The 16,828-nt window shown below is 63.0% G+C and overlaps 1 protein-coding gene across 2 annotated transcripts in view; it reads right to left on the bottom strand.

The window, feature by feature from the left end:
• KCNN3 (potassium calcium-activated channel subfamily N member 3) overlaps positions 1-16,828 on the bottom strand; it is a 123,567-nt gene that overhangs the window by 49,853 nt on the left and 56,886 nt on the right. For both annotated transcript variants that reach the window (XM_045086841.1, XM_045086843.1), the window contains one exon: positions 3,161-3,579. In XM_045086841.1, the coding sequence (XP_044942776.1) occupies positions 3,161-3,579 (419 nt within the window). The remainder of the gene's footprint in view (positions 1-3,160; positions 3,580-16,828) is intronic.

Below are 16,828 nucleotides of genomic sequence, written 5' to 3'. Positions count from 1 at the left end.
TGTGCTGCTAGGTGGGCCTGTGCAGGTCACTCACCCTCTGTGCCACCGTGGGTGCCAAAGCCTTCCTTGGGTCCGCCAAGCCACATCCAGGGGCCCCGCATCGCCCCCTGCCCGGCCTGCTGTCCCCCAGGAGCAGCCCTGCATCCCGTTTCTGTCCAGTCTGTGCTCAAGTGGCTCCTGTGTCGAGGTCTCTGCCCCCCACCCTGTACTGGGTGCTGGGAAAGGATAGGGACCCTCCCCGCTGGATTCCAAAGGAAACTGCTTGGTCACAGTAGCAGAAGTGCTTCCCTGAACCTCAGGAACCATGCTTACTTACACACGTTTCACAGGTCTGGAGGCCACACTCCCGAGAGTCTCATGCGGGAGCTTTACTGGGCGGCTCTCAGCTCAGCCCCCGGGGGTCCTGGGGGGTGCGGCGGAGGGAACGGTGGAGTGCCAAGCAGCCAGAGGGGGCCTGGGGCGACCCTTCGGGGGCCGCGGAGCCAGGAAGGCCCTGCAGGGACCGTCCTACAGGAGGTGAGGGGCCGGGGACTGGGCCTTCACACTCACAAGGGACCGGGCCTGGATGCCCGTGGCCCCGGACTCCGTTCTTGACCTGGCCGTTCTTGACCTGGCACCCTTCAGCCAGGGTGTTTCCAGGGAGGGGCCCGGCCATCACCAGCCCCTGTAGGAAGGCCCGTGGTCCAGAGTGAGCATGAGGGGCGCGGGGGCGGGGGGGCACGGCGGCCTTGTGTGAATTTACCACGGAGGCAGCACCAAAGACAGCCATTAAGGGCCCAGACAGCAGAGGCCTGGGTCCAAGCGCCAGCCCTAGCGGCCGTGAGACTCGCTGGCTGGGGAGCCCCCCGGAGAGTCCAGGCCACAGCGACCCTGTGAGTTCCAGCGTCCGCCGGGGGTGGGAGAGAAACAGGCTCCAGGTTGAACTGACTCGGCGCTTCCTGACCCTGCGGCCTGGGGCCTCTGCTTGTGTCTCCACAGCTCTAAGGAGGGGACAGTCACGGCGCCTCTACGTCTGCCCCACGGACGGCAACAGAGGGGACCCTCAGAAGGCCACCACCCAGGACTGGTGGGACAATGACAACCACCGAGGCTGTGATGTCCTCGGGGTCCGCCGGGACGGAAGCCATTTGGTCGAAGGGCCTTTCCACAGGACACGGGGGACCGGCACGAGGACGGGGATTTGCTCGTTGACTCTCAGGCTCTGCTGGGACTCGGGGCAGCGGCGCGATGGGCTGCGGGGAACGGCAACCCGGCGTCCGCTCAGAGGCCTTGGCGGGCCGGTCAACACCAAATGAAAGGCTGCGGAGCGCTTTGCAAACTACACCCTTGGAAGCGTGCTTGTTTTGGGGTAAAAAATGGTCCGCACCTTGTGGCGGGTTCAGTAAACAATGACACATACTCGCAGACACTTTGCGCTCAGTGCCTGGGCTCACCCAGACAGTGGCGGAGCGTCGTCATGGTTGTCGGAAGACTCAGCTCCTGTCGACCAGAAAGCAGAACAGCGAGGCGGGGCCCTGCCTGTGGAAGGACCAGCTGGTTCCGTCCACAAAGAGCCGCAGAGTTCCTGACGGTCACTACAAGCCCCCCGGCACCACGGCTGATTTCCACTCTCACCGCCGTGCAGCGGGCAGGCCCACAGCTCCCTTGCTTCTTTCCAGCAACAGAGCCTGGAAGGTGGGGGCCACGACCCCAGCTTGCAGGGACAGAGCCGGGATCCAGAGAGGAACAGTGACCGGCACAATACTGCTCAGCCCGGAGTACATCAAGGGATTTCAGGCTGGAATCCAAGCACCAGGTTTCACCCGGGAAAGGCTCATGAAGTCCTCCCAACACATCCCCCCAAGAGCAGATGCTGTGGGCTCGGCTGCCACAGGCGGGGTTCCGAGGAGGAGGCCAGCACGAGTCTCCGGGCCTTTGCACACAAGAAGTGTGTCCCCACCCTGCACCGGCTCGCAGGGACCACCCTGTTCTGCTTCGGGGTCCTTGTGGCTGCAAAGGGACCCCTCTTGATCTGACTGTGTCTGCTGGACATTTACCTGCAAACAGAACATCTCCAAACAGGGGGGATCTGGCTCGACACACACACACGTGAGTTCTCGGCTAACTCCTCAACCCTGTCTCTCTTCCTTTGTCTCTGCTGGGACGCTGGTGCTGGAAGACTGGCCGCACAGCCACCAGCAGACCGAGGGGCGCTGCCGGGTCCGTGCAAACCGCCCGGGGTCTTGCCCGGCCTCCCCACGTGATCAAAGTAACTCCCGTCAAGCGACCGTCTCCTCCTCCATTCTGAGCGATCCTCATTCCGAAACAAGGACCCTGAGCTCCAGACGGGTTCAGGGACCTGCCCGAGGCCTCACAGCAACTTAGGGAGAGAATCCAGGTTTCTAACAGATGTGCTCAGACTCCACATGGGAAATCAGATTAGCATGAATACCCAGGGCTGGCTGGAGAGGGCAGGAGTCACCAAGGCCAGCGTGGGGGGGCAGGGGAGGGAGGGGCCTCGTCTGGGCCCCGAGGCTCAGGGAGGGCAGTTCAAGGGCCGGCTCTCCGCGGCGGGCGTGGGTCTCCACGGTCCACGTCCTCCACTTGCCCGGCACCAGCTCCTGAAGTGGTGTTTCCCAGACTGTGCTCTAGCCGCATCGAGCGTCTCAAAATTTTAGTTCCGCGCGATCACCAGATGACCTTGTTAGCAAATTCTACTCAGTAGCTCTGCGATGACGCCTGAGCTCTACATCCCCACAAGTTCCCAATGATACCGATGCCGCTGCTGTGTGGACCCCACGCTGGGGACCCACCCCTCAATAGCGCCCAGTGAAAAGGGTTTTGGGGTGAATACTTGTGAGACTACCTGGACTAAACAAACTCAACCAGATTGCTTACTGCAGGCCTTGCCGAAGGCTTGAAGATGCTGGTGAGGGGAGGGATGATGCAGAATTAGCCAGTGTCGTGGTGAGAAAGCGCGAGCGACGACACAGAGCGCGAGTGCCCCGCGGTTTGCAGAGGCCTGGACTGCGCCCCGCTCCCGGCTCACCTGGACGCACCCCCCCTCCCCCTCCCCTGGCGCGGGCGCACCTGCTGGTCCTCCAGCCTGCGCGTGTGCGTGTGCACCCCAGCCCGCAGGAGCGCGCGACCCCGCCCCCAGCCCCCGGGAGCGCGCGCCTACCTTTCGCAGACGCGCACGGTCCAGGCGGCGATGATCCAGAGCGAGATGCTGAAGACCAGCAGCACGGTGCCGGGGCAGATGGTCATGAGCGTCTTCATGACGAAGCGCGTGTTGAAGTTGATCTTGTTGAGCGCGCCGATGCTGCGGGACGAGGCGTCGGTGAAGAGCTTGCTGTGCAGCAGCATGACCCGCGCGATCAGGTAGAGGCGCAGGAACATGGGGATGGACAGGATGATGTCCACGTCGGCCTCCGCCCGCGACGGCGCGTAGGAGAAGGCCAGGCGGGCCGTCCAGAAGAACTTGTACTCGCCGGGGATGGGGTGGATGGCGCACACCAGCATCTCCAGGCTGATGTGCAGGATCCGCTCGTAGGTCATGGCAATGCGCCAGTCGTCTGCGCCGTTGTCGATCACGAAGAGCTGGCGGGAGCACAGGGCCGTTAGAGGGGCAGCGGCCTGTCTGGGGGCGCTCTGGGGGGCCCACCTGTGCACTGGGGCCTGCTGGCCTCTCCAGACCGCTTCCCCCACCCATGGCCTGAAACAGCTCTTCCAGAAAGTGCTGAAGAGCTGCAGGTCTCGCTCAAACTGGCCCCTGCCCGGCCCTGGAGGGGGTGTGGAGATGAACGAGTCATGCTTCCTACCCAGCAAACCCCCGAGGGGCTTTGGAGAAGGGGCCCCAGCCGCCACGGTCCCCCGTGAGGCCTGGAGTCCCCCTGGAGCCACACTGCCTGGGTAAGGATCCCGACCCCAACGCCAACGAGCGCTTGTGACTGGGTATGTCAGCGAACCTCGCTGTGCCTGGGCCGCCCCGCCACGGGCCGGCACTGTGACGCGGCCCTGGGGCCGTGTGCATGGGGGTCAGCAGCCCGCCTGGAGTCCCGGAAGCCCTCAGCCTGACTGCCGTTAGCACCACCGGTGGACGCGCTCAGGGCCGACAGACGGCCCTCGCCCTCCTGGCAGCTGAGGCCCCTGCGGCCATGCCATGAGGGTGAGCCCGTGCTTTGTGGCCACCACTGCCCGACAATGGGGCCCACACGGGGCAGGCCCAGGCCTCACGGAGGTCCACCCGAGAGTCCAGGCTAACCAGAACAGCACTGAGCTATTCCATAAGGGGAACTAGAAGGCACTGTGGGACCAGCGGGGCTCAGCGGGGCTCAGCGGGGCTCATGAGGAAGGTGTGACCCATAGCGGGAGAGGTACTCAGCCCAGCACCCTGCCAGCACAGCCCTCCCGCCTTGCCCAGTGCCGCTGAGCCGGGGGTTGGGGGAGGCCTGGCAGACATAGCTTTCCACCATCTGCAGACCCAGAAAAGCCCTCAATGGCTGCTCAGTGGGTCCCCTCTGCTCCTAACTGCCACCAACGGGCCAAGCCATGGCAATGTGACTGCTGGCCACACTGTTCAAACAGGAAATGAAAACCATCCATCCTATAATAAAGAACTGCATCGGGTTACTATAGTAACCGGGTTCCCCGTAGGCAGGAACCTCTGTGACTCCCCGATGGGGAGCGAGACTGCAGCCCTCCGTGTTCTGAGAGAGCACATCACGGCTCTGCCCAGCTTGCCAGGAAGGGGCTGGTCTGGGGGCACGGACACCCCTGCCTCTCGCACGTGCTCTGCCGGGTTCGGTTTCCTGGTGCAGGAGGAGGGGTGGGGGGCCGTGGGGCACAGCGGGCGAGCCACAAGGAGGGCTCCACGTCTGGTTCTTAGCTGCGCGACCTTAGCTGCACGCCGCTCCGAGCCCGTTTCTACCTCTCCGCCACGGAGCTCTTCCTTTCAAGCCTGCCGACCTTGTGGGACAAGCATTGGGGCCAGCAGTGCAGACGGCATGAGGAAATGTGCTTCACCAGCCACTCTCGAAATGGACCGGGGACACTCATCAACACGGGGTGGGGGGGGGTGTTGGGGTGGGCTGGGGGATGGAGCTGGCCACGGACAGCCTCTGCCAGCTGGGGCGCCAGGCCCGGGTGCTGGGGTCTGCAGGGTAGCCGATGTGGCCCAGGAGACTGCACTGCTGTCCCACACGAGGACCCCCTTATGACCTCTGGAGTCCTGGGGCAGACCCCGCCTCTCGACCTGGTGGTCCCCTACACACTGTGTTCTCACTCAGCTTCCTGCCAGTCCCTGACACACGGCACAGCTCGGGGTGCACTTGCTTCTTGTCTGGCTCTCCCTGGGATGCTAGAACCACTGGGAGAGTTTGGGGAAACACTTGGATCGGATCTCTGAGTGGGAGGCACACCATCCCTGGGATTTTTGTTGGAGCTCCCCAATGGACTGAAGGGTCTCCCGGACTGGGAGTCACCAGCACAGGCCTCCCGAGGGACAGGGGCCGCGTCCTCTTGTTCCCTGGGGCACCGCCAGTCCCCAGCCCCGTTCTGCACTTGGAGCAGGTGTTGGGTGGACGCGTGTTTAGTGTCTGGGGGACAGCGGCTTACTGGGGGAGCCCACGGGGTGAGCGCCCCTCTCTTGGGCTCAGTCTCCTCCTCTGAGGAGGGAGGCGCCGGCCAGACGGTCCCCAAGATGCCGTCTCCTCTGGAGACCGTCTGGCTCGGCGCCTCCCTCCTGTGTGTCCAGGGGCTCGTGAGCTCTCCGGCGACAGGACCTACTCCTGGCGCACGTTCTCCTTCTCCAGACCCCAGGAGGGCAGCGGGCGCACTGTGGGCAGGCGCAGGATTTCAGTAACTAAGCGGTATATAGAAGGCGACTATGTTATGTGAAAAAGAGGACAGATGGCCTGGGCCCCTTGTCGACCACCCAGGATGGAAGTTCCTATGGAAAACTCATTCCTAAGCCTGTGACCAAGAAAGCACCTAAGGGTTCACCTTAGCCACGGGCTGGGCACCTCCTTTCCCAGGGGGTGCTCCAGCTGGACTAAATAAAGCCTTAGGAAGTTCTGGAGCTACTCCGGAACAGGGCTCTTGAGAGCGCTGGCCCAGTGGGGTGAGAGGAAGGGGGAAGCACGTCCAGCAAAGGACCGTCCTCCCCTGAGGTGTGGTCCCAGCCACACAGCCAGGGTTCCACAGCACCCCGTTTGAGAATGGTGGAAGCACGCCGAGGGGAAGTGGGGGCCTGGCCTGGGGCAGGGGCACCAGGGCGCCCCGGAGAGCTCAGCACTGGGCAGTCACGGAGAAGCCACCTCCGAGGCCCACGCTGACCAGTGGGTTTCCTCCTACCGTGGTTCCTCAAACACTGGTTTCCCAGGGCTGGGGGCTGCCCCACGGTCCCTGTTGCTGGGACTTTCTTCCTCCTAAGCCTCCAGGAGCGATCTCAGCCCACTGGGTCTGGCCGGCTGGAGGGAGCAGGGCGCAGGGCAGGCCCGCAGGCCCGGGCCTCTCCTGCCGCGGATGGCGCCCTGGCCTCAGGCTTTCTGGCCTGGGAGGGTCACCCCCAGAGCTGTGGGACGGGGATTTAACATGACAGAAAGGTACCATGTGTCCCTTCGCAAAGCTTGGACTAGAGAGAAGGGAGAACCAAGTCAGCTGGACTCCATCCTAGAGAACAGTTGGCAAGAGCCGACGGTCGGCGCTCCTGGACTTGCAACAGGGTCCCTGACCGGCCCCACCTGGCGGCTCAGCCTGGCCGACCCTGACCGAGCTCAGAACCCCAGTGCCGGCCGCGGCCTGCAGCCTCACCCACGAAGCACACTCTACACTGGAGCGCGGGCTGCCTCCCGCCCTGGGAACGCCGCCGGGGAAGGGACAAGCCCTCGGCTGTGCGGAGACAGAGTGCCCACCCGTGTGCCCACACCTGGCCCCAGCGGCCGCCACGCACTGTGACCGAGGGCCATTCCCATATCCCCGGCCGGGGAAAAGACCCATCTCCAAAGTTCAGAGTATGCTCGCCACTAAACGCCCGTCCAACCGTGGCATCGTGAAGCCCTGTGAGTCAGGCCGTCCTGAGTCGGGGACCCTGGAGGTGAGCTAAGGAAGGGGCTGTCCCGTGCTCTCCCCACCAAGGAGGCAGTGGTGTGGGGACGGGTGTCCGTGAGCTGGACTGCGGTGGTCCCTCCACGATGCAGATCGCTACATCTACAGTTTTATGTGTCGATTATTCCTCGATAGAAAAGAACCGACCAGGTGAGGACACAGTGGGGACACGGTAGGGACTTAAACACAAGTCCGACCCTTGTCCAGGAACCAGCTGGTGACCTCACGTAGCTCTGACATGAGAGGCAGGGCGAGGGCGCGCCCAGGAAGCTTCTGGGGCGAGGCAGGGCTGGGATCCCGCTCGCACGCACCTGTGCAGGCGGCCCCCAGCCCGCTGGCCCGCTCCTTCACACAGCGCTTGCCTCTCCGCCCTCGGCCCCTGCGATCGGAACCGGCCACGTGCCTGGCTTTGGCGTATAGCGGGGGTCAGGAAGGGTCCGTGCCGTGGAGCCTGCTTTGGACGCCTTGCTTTCCCCGTCGCCCCCGCCTGCTTCCCACACCAGCCGCGTGACCCCGGGGAGACCAGGCCAGATCGCCGACCCTCAGATCATGACGGATTGAGGGTCGTCTCAAGACACCATCTGGGGACGCCTTCTTATGCCGCAAAAGGAACACACCACACTGGCTCGTGCACTTAGGGAGCAGGCGTGTGGGAAGAGTGCCCCCTTCCCTCCAGCGTGTCACGGCGCTGGCGCCTCCTGCCCTGCGTGCTCCCCAGTCCGGGCAGGACAGTCTGGCTGCCATCACGGAGCTACGGTCTGGGGACGGGACCGTGACAAGGGCGCGCCAGCTCCCCCCACCCCTGCCCCGTCTTAGGGACACGCCATCTCACAGGCCTGCGCCTGGCCCCACGCCGCGTCGCCCCTTCGCCTGCAAAGTGCTCCTCCCGCGTGAGCAAGTCAGCCGCAGACAGAGTCCAGTACAAAGGCAAGACAGAATTTCCGGTGTGCACGGGGGAAACCTGCAGCGCGTTCGGGAACGCCGAGTCTTGCCGGCAAATCTGGGGGTTAGCTGAGGAGTGGCAAGGAGCAAAGGGGTCCGCGTAGGGCTCTCCCGTTGAACGGCCCGTCCGAGGCACGGAAAAGCTCCGACTTCCGTTATTTACGAATTCTCCAGAAACCCTCAGGTTGGAGCTGAGGCTCACGGCAGAGAGCGGGTCCCTCGCCGGCGGCCCTGCCGTAGTCCAGCAGTGGGCGTGCTGCCCCGGTCCCCAGAACCAGCCCCCGCCCAGGGCCAGCTGGTCCCCTCAGGGCAGGTGCGCCGCAGCTCGAGCCCGCGGGGGTCGCCGATCGGGCCGGGACAGGCAGGCGCGGCCGTCCCTGCACCCTGACGGCAGAGCGCCTGCCCTTCCCACACGGGAAACCAGCCTTTCGGGGTTTTTCCTTTTAGGCAAAGTGAGTTTGGAGTTGATTCACTGGATTTGCCTGCTTCCCTGTGCTATTTTGAAAGCCCGAGGCCTTTCAGGCTCTTTATATAAGCAACACCTTTCATCGGAATGTTCTCGGCTGTTAGGGGAGATCCTGCTCAGACATTTTCTGACTAACCTGAAAAACTTTAATTCTCATGCAACTAGGAATTTTTTTAAATTAAAGGAGAGGACGTGGAAAGGCCTTTTGTGTTCTGCTGTTCTCTCTCTGCGGGAGAAAACCTCCAGGGAAGATTTTCATCATTTAAAAAATATATATATGCGGAAAAAAAGCAAAAAAATTAAATGTTTTCTTAAAATCCAGGAATTATTTATATATTATATTACATATATATACATTTTTTAATCCTGGAGCATATATTATACACATACACTATCACAATGGGAGTTTCCATGGAAACATCGCAAGTCCTGTAATATCTAATCAGGTTTCCCCAAGGACAAGCTCTGACCGCCAGGGTTGAAACGCACGTCTGGGTTTGCAGGGGTGGTCAACACAAAATCCCCAGTCAGTGAAGGTGCCATGTTGCTGCTGAAGAAAGGGAGAGGGGGGAAGCAGAGGTGTTCCAAACGGACCTCTGAACGAGGCCGGCACGTACGTGGGCTGCCGGGAAAGTCTGATGACTCCCCCGCCATGGAGACCCTCAGTGGGTTGGGGTGCGCTCGCCAGCTCTGCGTCTTTCCAAGAAACCCTGCCCATCGGAAAGTGCTGTGCCCTGGGTCCCCTGGGAGCTCTCAGCCTGGCAGAGGCAGCCCACGGGCTCCCGCGGCACACACGAGAGCCACAGGGACTTCTGAGCCTGAGGTTGGTTTGGGACTGCTGGGGACCAGGGTGACCATACACCCTTTCCTGTCCCCCACTGTCAGAGAATGAAAGTCAGTGGTGGCATTTGAGAAAGCATGTCTCACGCACATCACAAGAATTCCTTGACCCTGGCCATGACACCACTGGGGACGGCATTTTGTCACTGACCGTCCACGTGTGGGCAAGTCCCTGTCCCTCTCTGGTCCTCAGACTCCCCATCGGAAGCGCAGAAGGGTGGGTCCGTGGGTGACCTTCCGTTTTCTCCTAGCTGTGGAGCCGTGTCTTCTAATGGGGCTTCTCACAGGCGCCTGGTATGGGGAACGGATAAACTCAGAGCTGCTCCACGAGGGGAGAGAGAGCGTGGGAGGCCAACCGTTCACCAGCCTCTCTGGCCTGCCATGGTGGCCCCATACACCTCTGACAGCCTTTCTGTTGGAGATCCATGGTGGGACCAGCTGGCCTCTGGCTGCAGGGAGGGATAAGGCATGGGGCTGGACATCAAGGTGCTTTGGGTCTAAGTCACGAGAAGCTGATGCTCGGGCATGACGCTGGCCCAGACCAGTTCATCGGTCGGCTCACTCATTCCTTCACTCATTCAGCATGGGCTGTCCCTCTTATGTGACCGCCTCCGGGCCCAGCTCTAGGGTTAGAGTGGGAACAAGTAGACACGGCCTCTTTCCTTAGGGAGTTTATGTTCCGGTGGAGACAAAACAGATAATAAACATGTAAACACTGCACTTCAGGGTGCCATGCCAGGTCCCAGGAGACTAAGATAGGGCAGAGGCGACGAGAGCGGCCCGGCTGCAGGAGTGTCGTCCCCAGCAGGCCGCCCAGGGCAGCTCCCTGAGGAGTACACCTGTGAAAGGTGAGCCTGCAAAGACATGCATCCCAGGCAGGGACAGTAGGTGCCAAGGCCCTGGGGCACGGCAGGGCTGAGAGATTTGAGAGAAGAAAGCAAGAAGGCCAATGTGGGAGATAAGCCAGGGCGGCATCAGATGGGGCCGGCTGTCTCCGGGGGGGAGGCCGCCAGCCCGTGCCCACCAGCCTGTGCCCGCCAGGCCCACCCCCGAACACAGACTGCCCATGGGTGGAATCTGTGAGTGTGGTAGTCAGCCCAGGTGGCCATAACAGAGCACCACACCAGGCCTGCTACATGGCCGAGTGGCTCTGTCATGGCCCCACAGGCCGGGGGTCTCAGATCAGAGGGACAGCGCAGCCACACTCTGGCCAGTGCCCCTTCCCACACGCGGCCGAGGCCGCGCAGACACCGCTTCTCCCTGGCTCCTCTTCTGAGCCAGTCCCATCTGCTAAGCCAGTCTTAAGACCTCAATTAACCTTAATGACCTCCCGCAGACACAGTGGTATTGAGGGTTAGGGCTCCGGCATGGGGATCCGAGAGGACCCGGTGCAGCCCCTAGTGAGGTTCCCGCATGCTCACGTCACCCAGGAGCCCAACCACAGGCTGCGACCGCGGAGTCCACACAGGCCGTCCTTCACAGCCTCGCCGTCTCCTGTAAGGAAGCAGCAGCGCGCCCATCGAGCGGGGGGAGACAGTAAAGGCCACGGAGGCTGAACCCGCCCCCCAGGGCCCCCCCGCCCCGTCAGCTGCCCACCTACCAGGCAGAGCCCTCTAGGTTAGGGACCAGCTGGTTTGGGTTCTACTTTGTTTCTTATAAAGAAAGTTCAAGGCCACTTCTTTCAGAAGAAACTTCCCGGAGCGCAGGGTCAGTACACAAGAGGCCAGGATCTGCCGCACTCTGGGAGCCCCCCCACCCCCCACACCTGCCCCGTGGTGACCGGCCGGCCAGACTGGTCTCCTGCTGGGGAGCTAGGACAGGGGCTTGCATGTCCACAACACACGCTCCGTCCGTTCCTTGACCGCGCTCAGCCCCTCCTGGGTGCAGATCGGATGGCGCGGAGGCCCCGGTGGGAAGACACCATCTTTGTTAGGAGCCGCCCGGCCCGCCAGCATGTTTGCTGATGCACAGGATTCCTTTGAGGCACACCTGCAGGGGTTCGGAACAGACCTGCTCTGGGCTTACGTCGCCTGCCCCGGAAGTGAACAGGAGAGCCAGGGTGTGGGGTCAGGAGGAGAGGCTCCGCGGGGGCTGAGGAGCCCCGCGGGGGCCGGGTGGGAGGTCGGGGCCCCTCAGGAGCAGCTGTCACTGCCCGGGGCAGGAAGGCTCAGGGGTTCGTGTGGCTGGTCGTGCCTGTCCTGTGGGGAAGAACCCAGGAGGTGCCGGTGCCCACAGGGATCCCCACGTGCAGGACGGGCTGCGGAATTCAGCGGGAGCAGGAGTCTGGTACCCAAGGAGCTGCCGAGAGAAAGACGGAAGTCCCCAAGAGTCCCCAGAGACGTTTGGAGAGACACCAGGAACGTCCTTGCGTGGGGTGGGAGTTCGCCCAACTCCTCGTGAAGCAAGAACGCGGCGGCCCGGCCCTGGGTCAGAGCGGCCGCGGCCTGGGCCCGTCCACCGTCACCGCTGCGAGAGCAGATGATGGGAAAGACAGGCCAGGCTGAGGCTCTGCCCTTCTGGGAGAGCCTTTCGGGGGCTCCCCAGAGTGGTCAGGACCCAAGCCAACCTCCCAGGTGTACGTGGCAAAGGGGACCTTCCCCACGTGGCCCCACGTGGCATCTCCTTCCAGCCAACCCTGGTCACTCATGATCGCAGAACTCCCGTCCCTCTGAGCTCCGTATGAGCAGTGCCCCCCGTCACCATCCTCCCCGGGGAGCCCTCTCGCCCCTGAGGACGCAGATCAAAGTCTCTCCTTTCACAGGCAGAGTCAGATGCCCCCCCGGGACTCCCCCAGCCCCTGTCCCAGGCCGCCACGGACGGGCTCAGAGAGCAGGCAGGAAGGCCCGGAGTGCCCACCCTAGCTCCGGGGTACGGGGGGAGCAGCGGGGGGCTGGCCGTCCCCATCCCCGTCCCACTGGACACCATGGGCTACAACCCCCTGCCCTTGGACACTCCCTCATTTAGCCCTGACAGGGCTCGGGGACGGGTGTCATCACTCCCATTATACAGATAGGGAAGCTGAGGCTGCGGGCGATGAAGTAACTCGTTCGAGCCGCACAGTTCACAAGGAGCAGATCTGGGCCCCACAGCGAGTGTGGACAACTCCAAGCCCTATGTCCCACGCCGGGCCCTGCGAGGGGTCTTGGGGGATGGCCCCCGGGGTTTGCCACGCGGCCCAGGCAGCGGGTGCCTCTGGCAAGTCAGGGGGCGAGAAGGTTCCTGAGCACCGCGTCGTCTGGGGTGAGAAGCACTGTTTTCCGTACAGGCTTCTGATCGTTGCCGCGGGAACCTGTCCGGCCGAGCGTGTGGAGAGGCGGTGCCCTCACCGGTCCTGCTCACCACAGGCACCGTGTTTGCTAAAAACAAAGAAGCTTCTGGATCTTTCAGCAGCTGGGGGAGCTGAGGAACCCGGTCGGGACCAGGCGTTCGGGTGGTGGGAATTTCTGTCCGCCCACTGACCGACATGCCCGTCGGCTTGGGAACCGCGGAGCCCGCCGCTCAGGGGGCCGTCCTGCCGGGCGGAGGGGGCGGCTGGGCTTGACCCAAGTCCGTCCCGGTCCTTGCCGCGGCCTCCTAAAACCGCGCAGCCAGTAGGGGTGGAGGCAGGACTTGAGCCAGTCCGTGCTCTCATCTATTAAAAGAGCTGGTCCCCACCGGAGCCGCCGCACCAGAGGCCTGGCCCTGCTGCCTGGGCTCCCACCAGGCTCCTGGAGGACAGGAGGCCTCGGGGTGGGGCGGGGCCACGGCGGGCGCCCAGGCTCCAGAAACGGCCGTCCCAGGGACCGTGCAAATGGGGGCAGACTCTCTGAGAGTGGGACAGGTTAAGGTCTTAAGACGATTCACTGTGACTATTTAAAAAAAAACAAAAACATTTTAATTGCTCACCATTTCTGTGATTGTCCGAGGCAGATCGTCTCTCACAACGTATGCACAAGGTAAAGCTACCAGAGTATTTAAAAGAGAATTACTAATAACAACTGCTAATAATTAAAGGAAAGAAGAAGAAGAAAGCCAGCGTGGAAACAACGGAACACGCATCAGAGGGAAGCCGCTGGATAAGCCACGGAGCTCCGTGTGGGACTCACAGCTGCTGGTTTTAAGAAAGGCCTGGACCTCGGGGTGTGGACTTCCAAAATACTCATGATACAATATCGCCTAAAGAGTGAAAACTGCCGTGTGGTGGGATCCTCTTTTTTTAAAAACAGCAAACAGGGGGTGCCTGGGTGGCTCAGTCGCTAAGCGTCTGCCTTCCACTCAGGTCATGATCCCAGGGTCCTGGGATCGAGCCCCACATTGGGCTCTCTGCTCAGCGAGGAGCCTGCTCCCCCCACCTCTCTGCCTGCCTCTCTGCCTACTTGTGATCTCCGTCTGTCAAATAAATAAATAAAATCTTAAAAAAAAAAAAGCAAAGAGCACCGCGCAGAAGCCAAAGCCGTGCCTGTCCATGCACAAAGACACACAGCAAAGCAGTGCACACCCTTGGGCCATCTGGTCCCCACGGGCACGCCGAGGACGCGGTTAAGACCAGGGCAGTGGCCGGCTACTTCCCTGCAACAGCAAGAGCACACTCGTGTGAAAACGCACGCATGTTGCTTTTGTAATCCTGGAAACCCAATGAAGTATTTTTTCTGAAAAACTATCCCGGGAACGCCACCAGCTGAGCCCCACGGGGACGTTCCGTGGTCGTTGTTGGAGGGACACGGCTCTCCCGAGCCTTCCACAGAGAGCTTTGAGCCCAGGAGGCTAGGAACAAAGCCAGGCTCCCCTCAACAGGCCGCCCCGGGCCAATGTCATCACTGGCCATAGCCTAGCACCCCCCCCCCCGAAAGGGATTCCACAAACACTCCCTCCAGGCTCCGCTTACGAACATTCACGCAGGCAGGGAAGGCCACGGTCGCTGCAGACCGCCTGCCCGCGGGCCCAGCGTGGCCAGAGGCCTGGGCTCCTGGGGGAGGGGGGCACCATCTCCCTCCGCGGTCCCTGCATTCAGGAGGGAGGGGCGGGGACAGGCCCAGGAGCCACAGTCACCAAGGTGGCTGCTGGGGGTGAAGCCTCACAGGGGACTTGGCCGCCGCGTGCAGGCATAGCGCCAGACCCCATGGGGTGTGGGGGGACGAGGACATACATCCCCGCCCGGCTGGGAGCTTGGACATCTGCAGGCATTAAGCAAGGGTGAGGCTGTGGACGCAGCCAGCCGGGCGGCGAGCGGAGGGCGGAAGGCAGCTACTGTTTGCTCGGCGTGGACCCCTGGGGCTCCTGCTCCCAGTCTCCCAAATAGAAGGCGGCGCTCCAGAACTCCTCCAGGCCACGGAGCCGTGCCCTCCCACCTCGGAGGCTGCCCTTCAGATGTCCAGGACCCGGAATTCTCCACCTGAGCCTGCAGCCCCAGCTGCACGCCCCTTCCCCAGCTGTCCTCCTGGGGGCAGAGCACAGCTGCCTGTACGGGGGGCGGGGCTAGAAGCCGTGGGGGGAGGGGAGGCTGGCGGGGCTCCCGCCTGAGGGCTGATGTGACCCCGGAGAGTCCTCAGGGCAATGCAAGAGCTGGGGGCTTGGGTGCTGGCCCCGGGTCCTGAAGACAGGGGTCTGCCCATACCCTTTCTGTCTGCGGGTTGGGTAGAGACACTAGCCGAGGCGGTCTTTTCTAGACCGTTCGCAGGTCAAGCCAACAGGACTCTGCCACACCCTCTCCTGTGGCCCTTCCTCCCTCCGCCCACCTCCGGGGCTGCCCGGCTTCCTGACTTGCTCAGAAGGGGGTTCTGCTGGGTGTTACCCAGGAAAAGGGGCCAGTGGGGTCCCTGTTTGGAAATGTCTCCTGGAGGTTCGCTGGGCTTGTTTGCATATTAAAGGTTCTGAGAAACCCTAAGGAAAAGGAACCCGCTGGCCTCAGGGAGGTTGTTTTCCACCGGACTCTTGCTCCTGTTTCAAGGCACACTTGGAAGTGTGGGGTGCAGGGGTGTCTCCTGAGACCAGGGACCCGCTCTTCCGTGGCCCCGGACAGCCGCACACCCTCCCTCAGCAGGGGCACCCTGGAGTGGGGACCAGGCTGCGGCAGCCTGGGGCGCCGGCTCCCGTCAGCAGCCACATCCCGGGGCTGTGGAGGAGATTCCGGAACAAGCAGCCCGCCGCCCTCACCAGGTGGCAGGCACAGGTCTCCTTCTGTCCCCGAAACACCCCGAAGTGGGGCCCTATGATTATCAAGTTTAAAGATGAGGAGGCAGAGGCAGGGTGAGTTAGTGACTCGCCCATGGTCACCCAAGGTCACGCAGCTGGGCAGGGGGGAGGCCAGCCCAGGCCCCGCCATCTGGCTCCAGAGTCCGTGTGCGCCAGCCTTCCGCGGCCGCCCTAACGCGTCTGCACAAAACCCGTGACGTGAAACCACACGAGCTCTGCTCTCGCGTTGTCGGAGGCCAGAAGTCTGACATCAGCCGCGCTGGCCCGAAGCCCAGTGCGTGGGCAGGGCTGGCTCCGGCCGGGGCCCCGCGCCCTTTCCTGCCCCTCCCGCCGCTGGCTTCCCGGTGAGTTCCCACACCCCGCGCTTCCTCTCCGACGCGCTTCCATAAGGACACGTGTGGCCACGGTCAGGGCCACCCGGAAAATCCAGCATTACCCCCCATGTCGAGATCTGAGCGGGACCTGCTCAGTCCCTTTTGCCATGGAAGGTGAGACTCGCGACTCCAGGGACTGTGCCCGGGTACCTGGGGGCCTCATTCAGCTCGTTGCGGCTTCTAAATCCCTGCTCCGTGAGCGCGACTCTCGAAGCCACCCCGGGGGGCTGTGGCCATCCTACACCCAAGGATGGCTGAGCCTCTGAACAGCCAGCCAGCTGCCAAAGGTCCCCCGGGGGGTAAAGGGCGCGGCGACGACAGACGTGGCGGACTGGCACCCGTGCCTCTGCGCCCACCCCTGCGCCCCGCCCCTGCCCTCCCCTGCGCCCGCTGCTGGAGGGCTCCGGTTGTGCAGTGTCTCGGGGGGTGGAAGCAGGTGCCGTTGTTACCTTCTAGACGAGCCCTCTGGCCCCAAGAAAGCGTGAGGCGGGCTCTGACCTGCCCTCCCGCAGGATGTGCCGCCGGCAGCGAGCCTCCCTGGGAGCTCGGAGGCACCGGGTGAGGGACGCCCCGTCTGGAAAGCAGAATCTCAGAGGGGTTTGCACCCCTGGGCTCCCTGTGCCCCGGTCTTAGTCACCATCACCGAAGGCGGAAACAGTCGCCCCAGTGCCATTACCCAGGGGTGACAGGAGCCGCAGAGTGCGGCAGAGGTCGCCGCGGGACCATCGCCTGAGGAGGAGGCACCTTCTAGCTTCGCTGCAACAGGCACGAGCGTCGAGGACGTCACAGCGCCCGAAATAACCCATCACCGTCAGGAGGAGCCCGCGTGATGCAGGAGGCCCGTCGCGTCGCCAGCCCCGCAGAGACAGAGCAGGGGCGGCCGCAGGGCGGGGGCAGGAGGGACAGAGGGTCCAGGCCCGGCGGGACGGGGTTTCAGGCCCGTGTGGCG

The sequence above is a fragment of the Mustela putorius genome, unplaced genomic scaffold (genome assembly GCF_011764305.1).
Source record: "Mustela putorius furo isolate JIRA1106 unplaced genomic scaffold, ASM1176430v1.1 tig00000997_pilon_pilon_pilon, whole genome shotgun sequence".
NCBI classification, from domain to species: domain Eukaryota; kingdom Metazoa; phylum Chordata; class Mammalia; order Carnivora; family Mustelidae; genus Mustela; species Mustela putorius.
The sequence above is the reverse complement of the archived record's forward strand: the minus strand, read 5'-3'. Positions and strand labels throughout refer to the sequence as shown.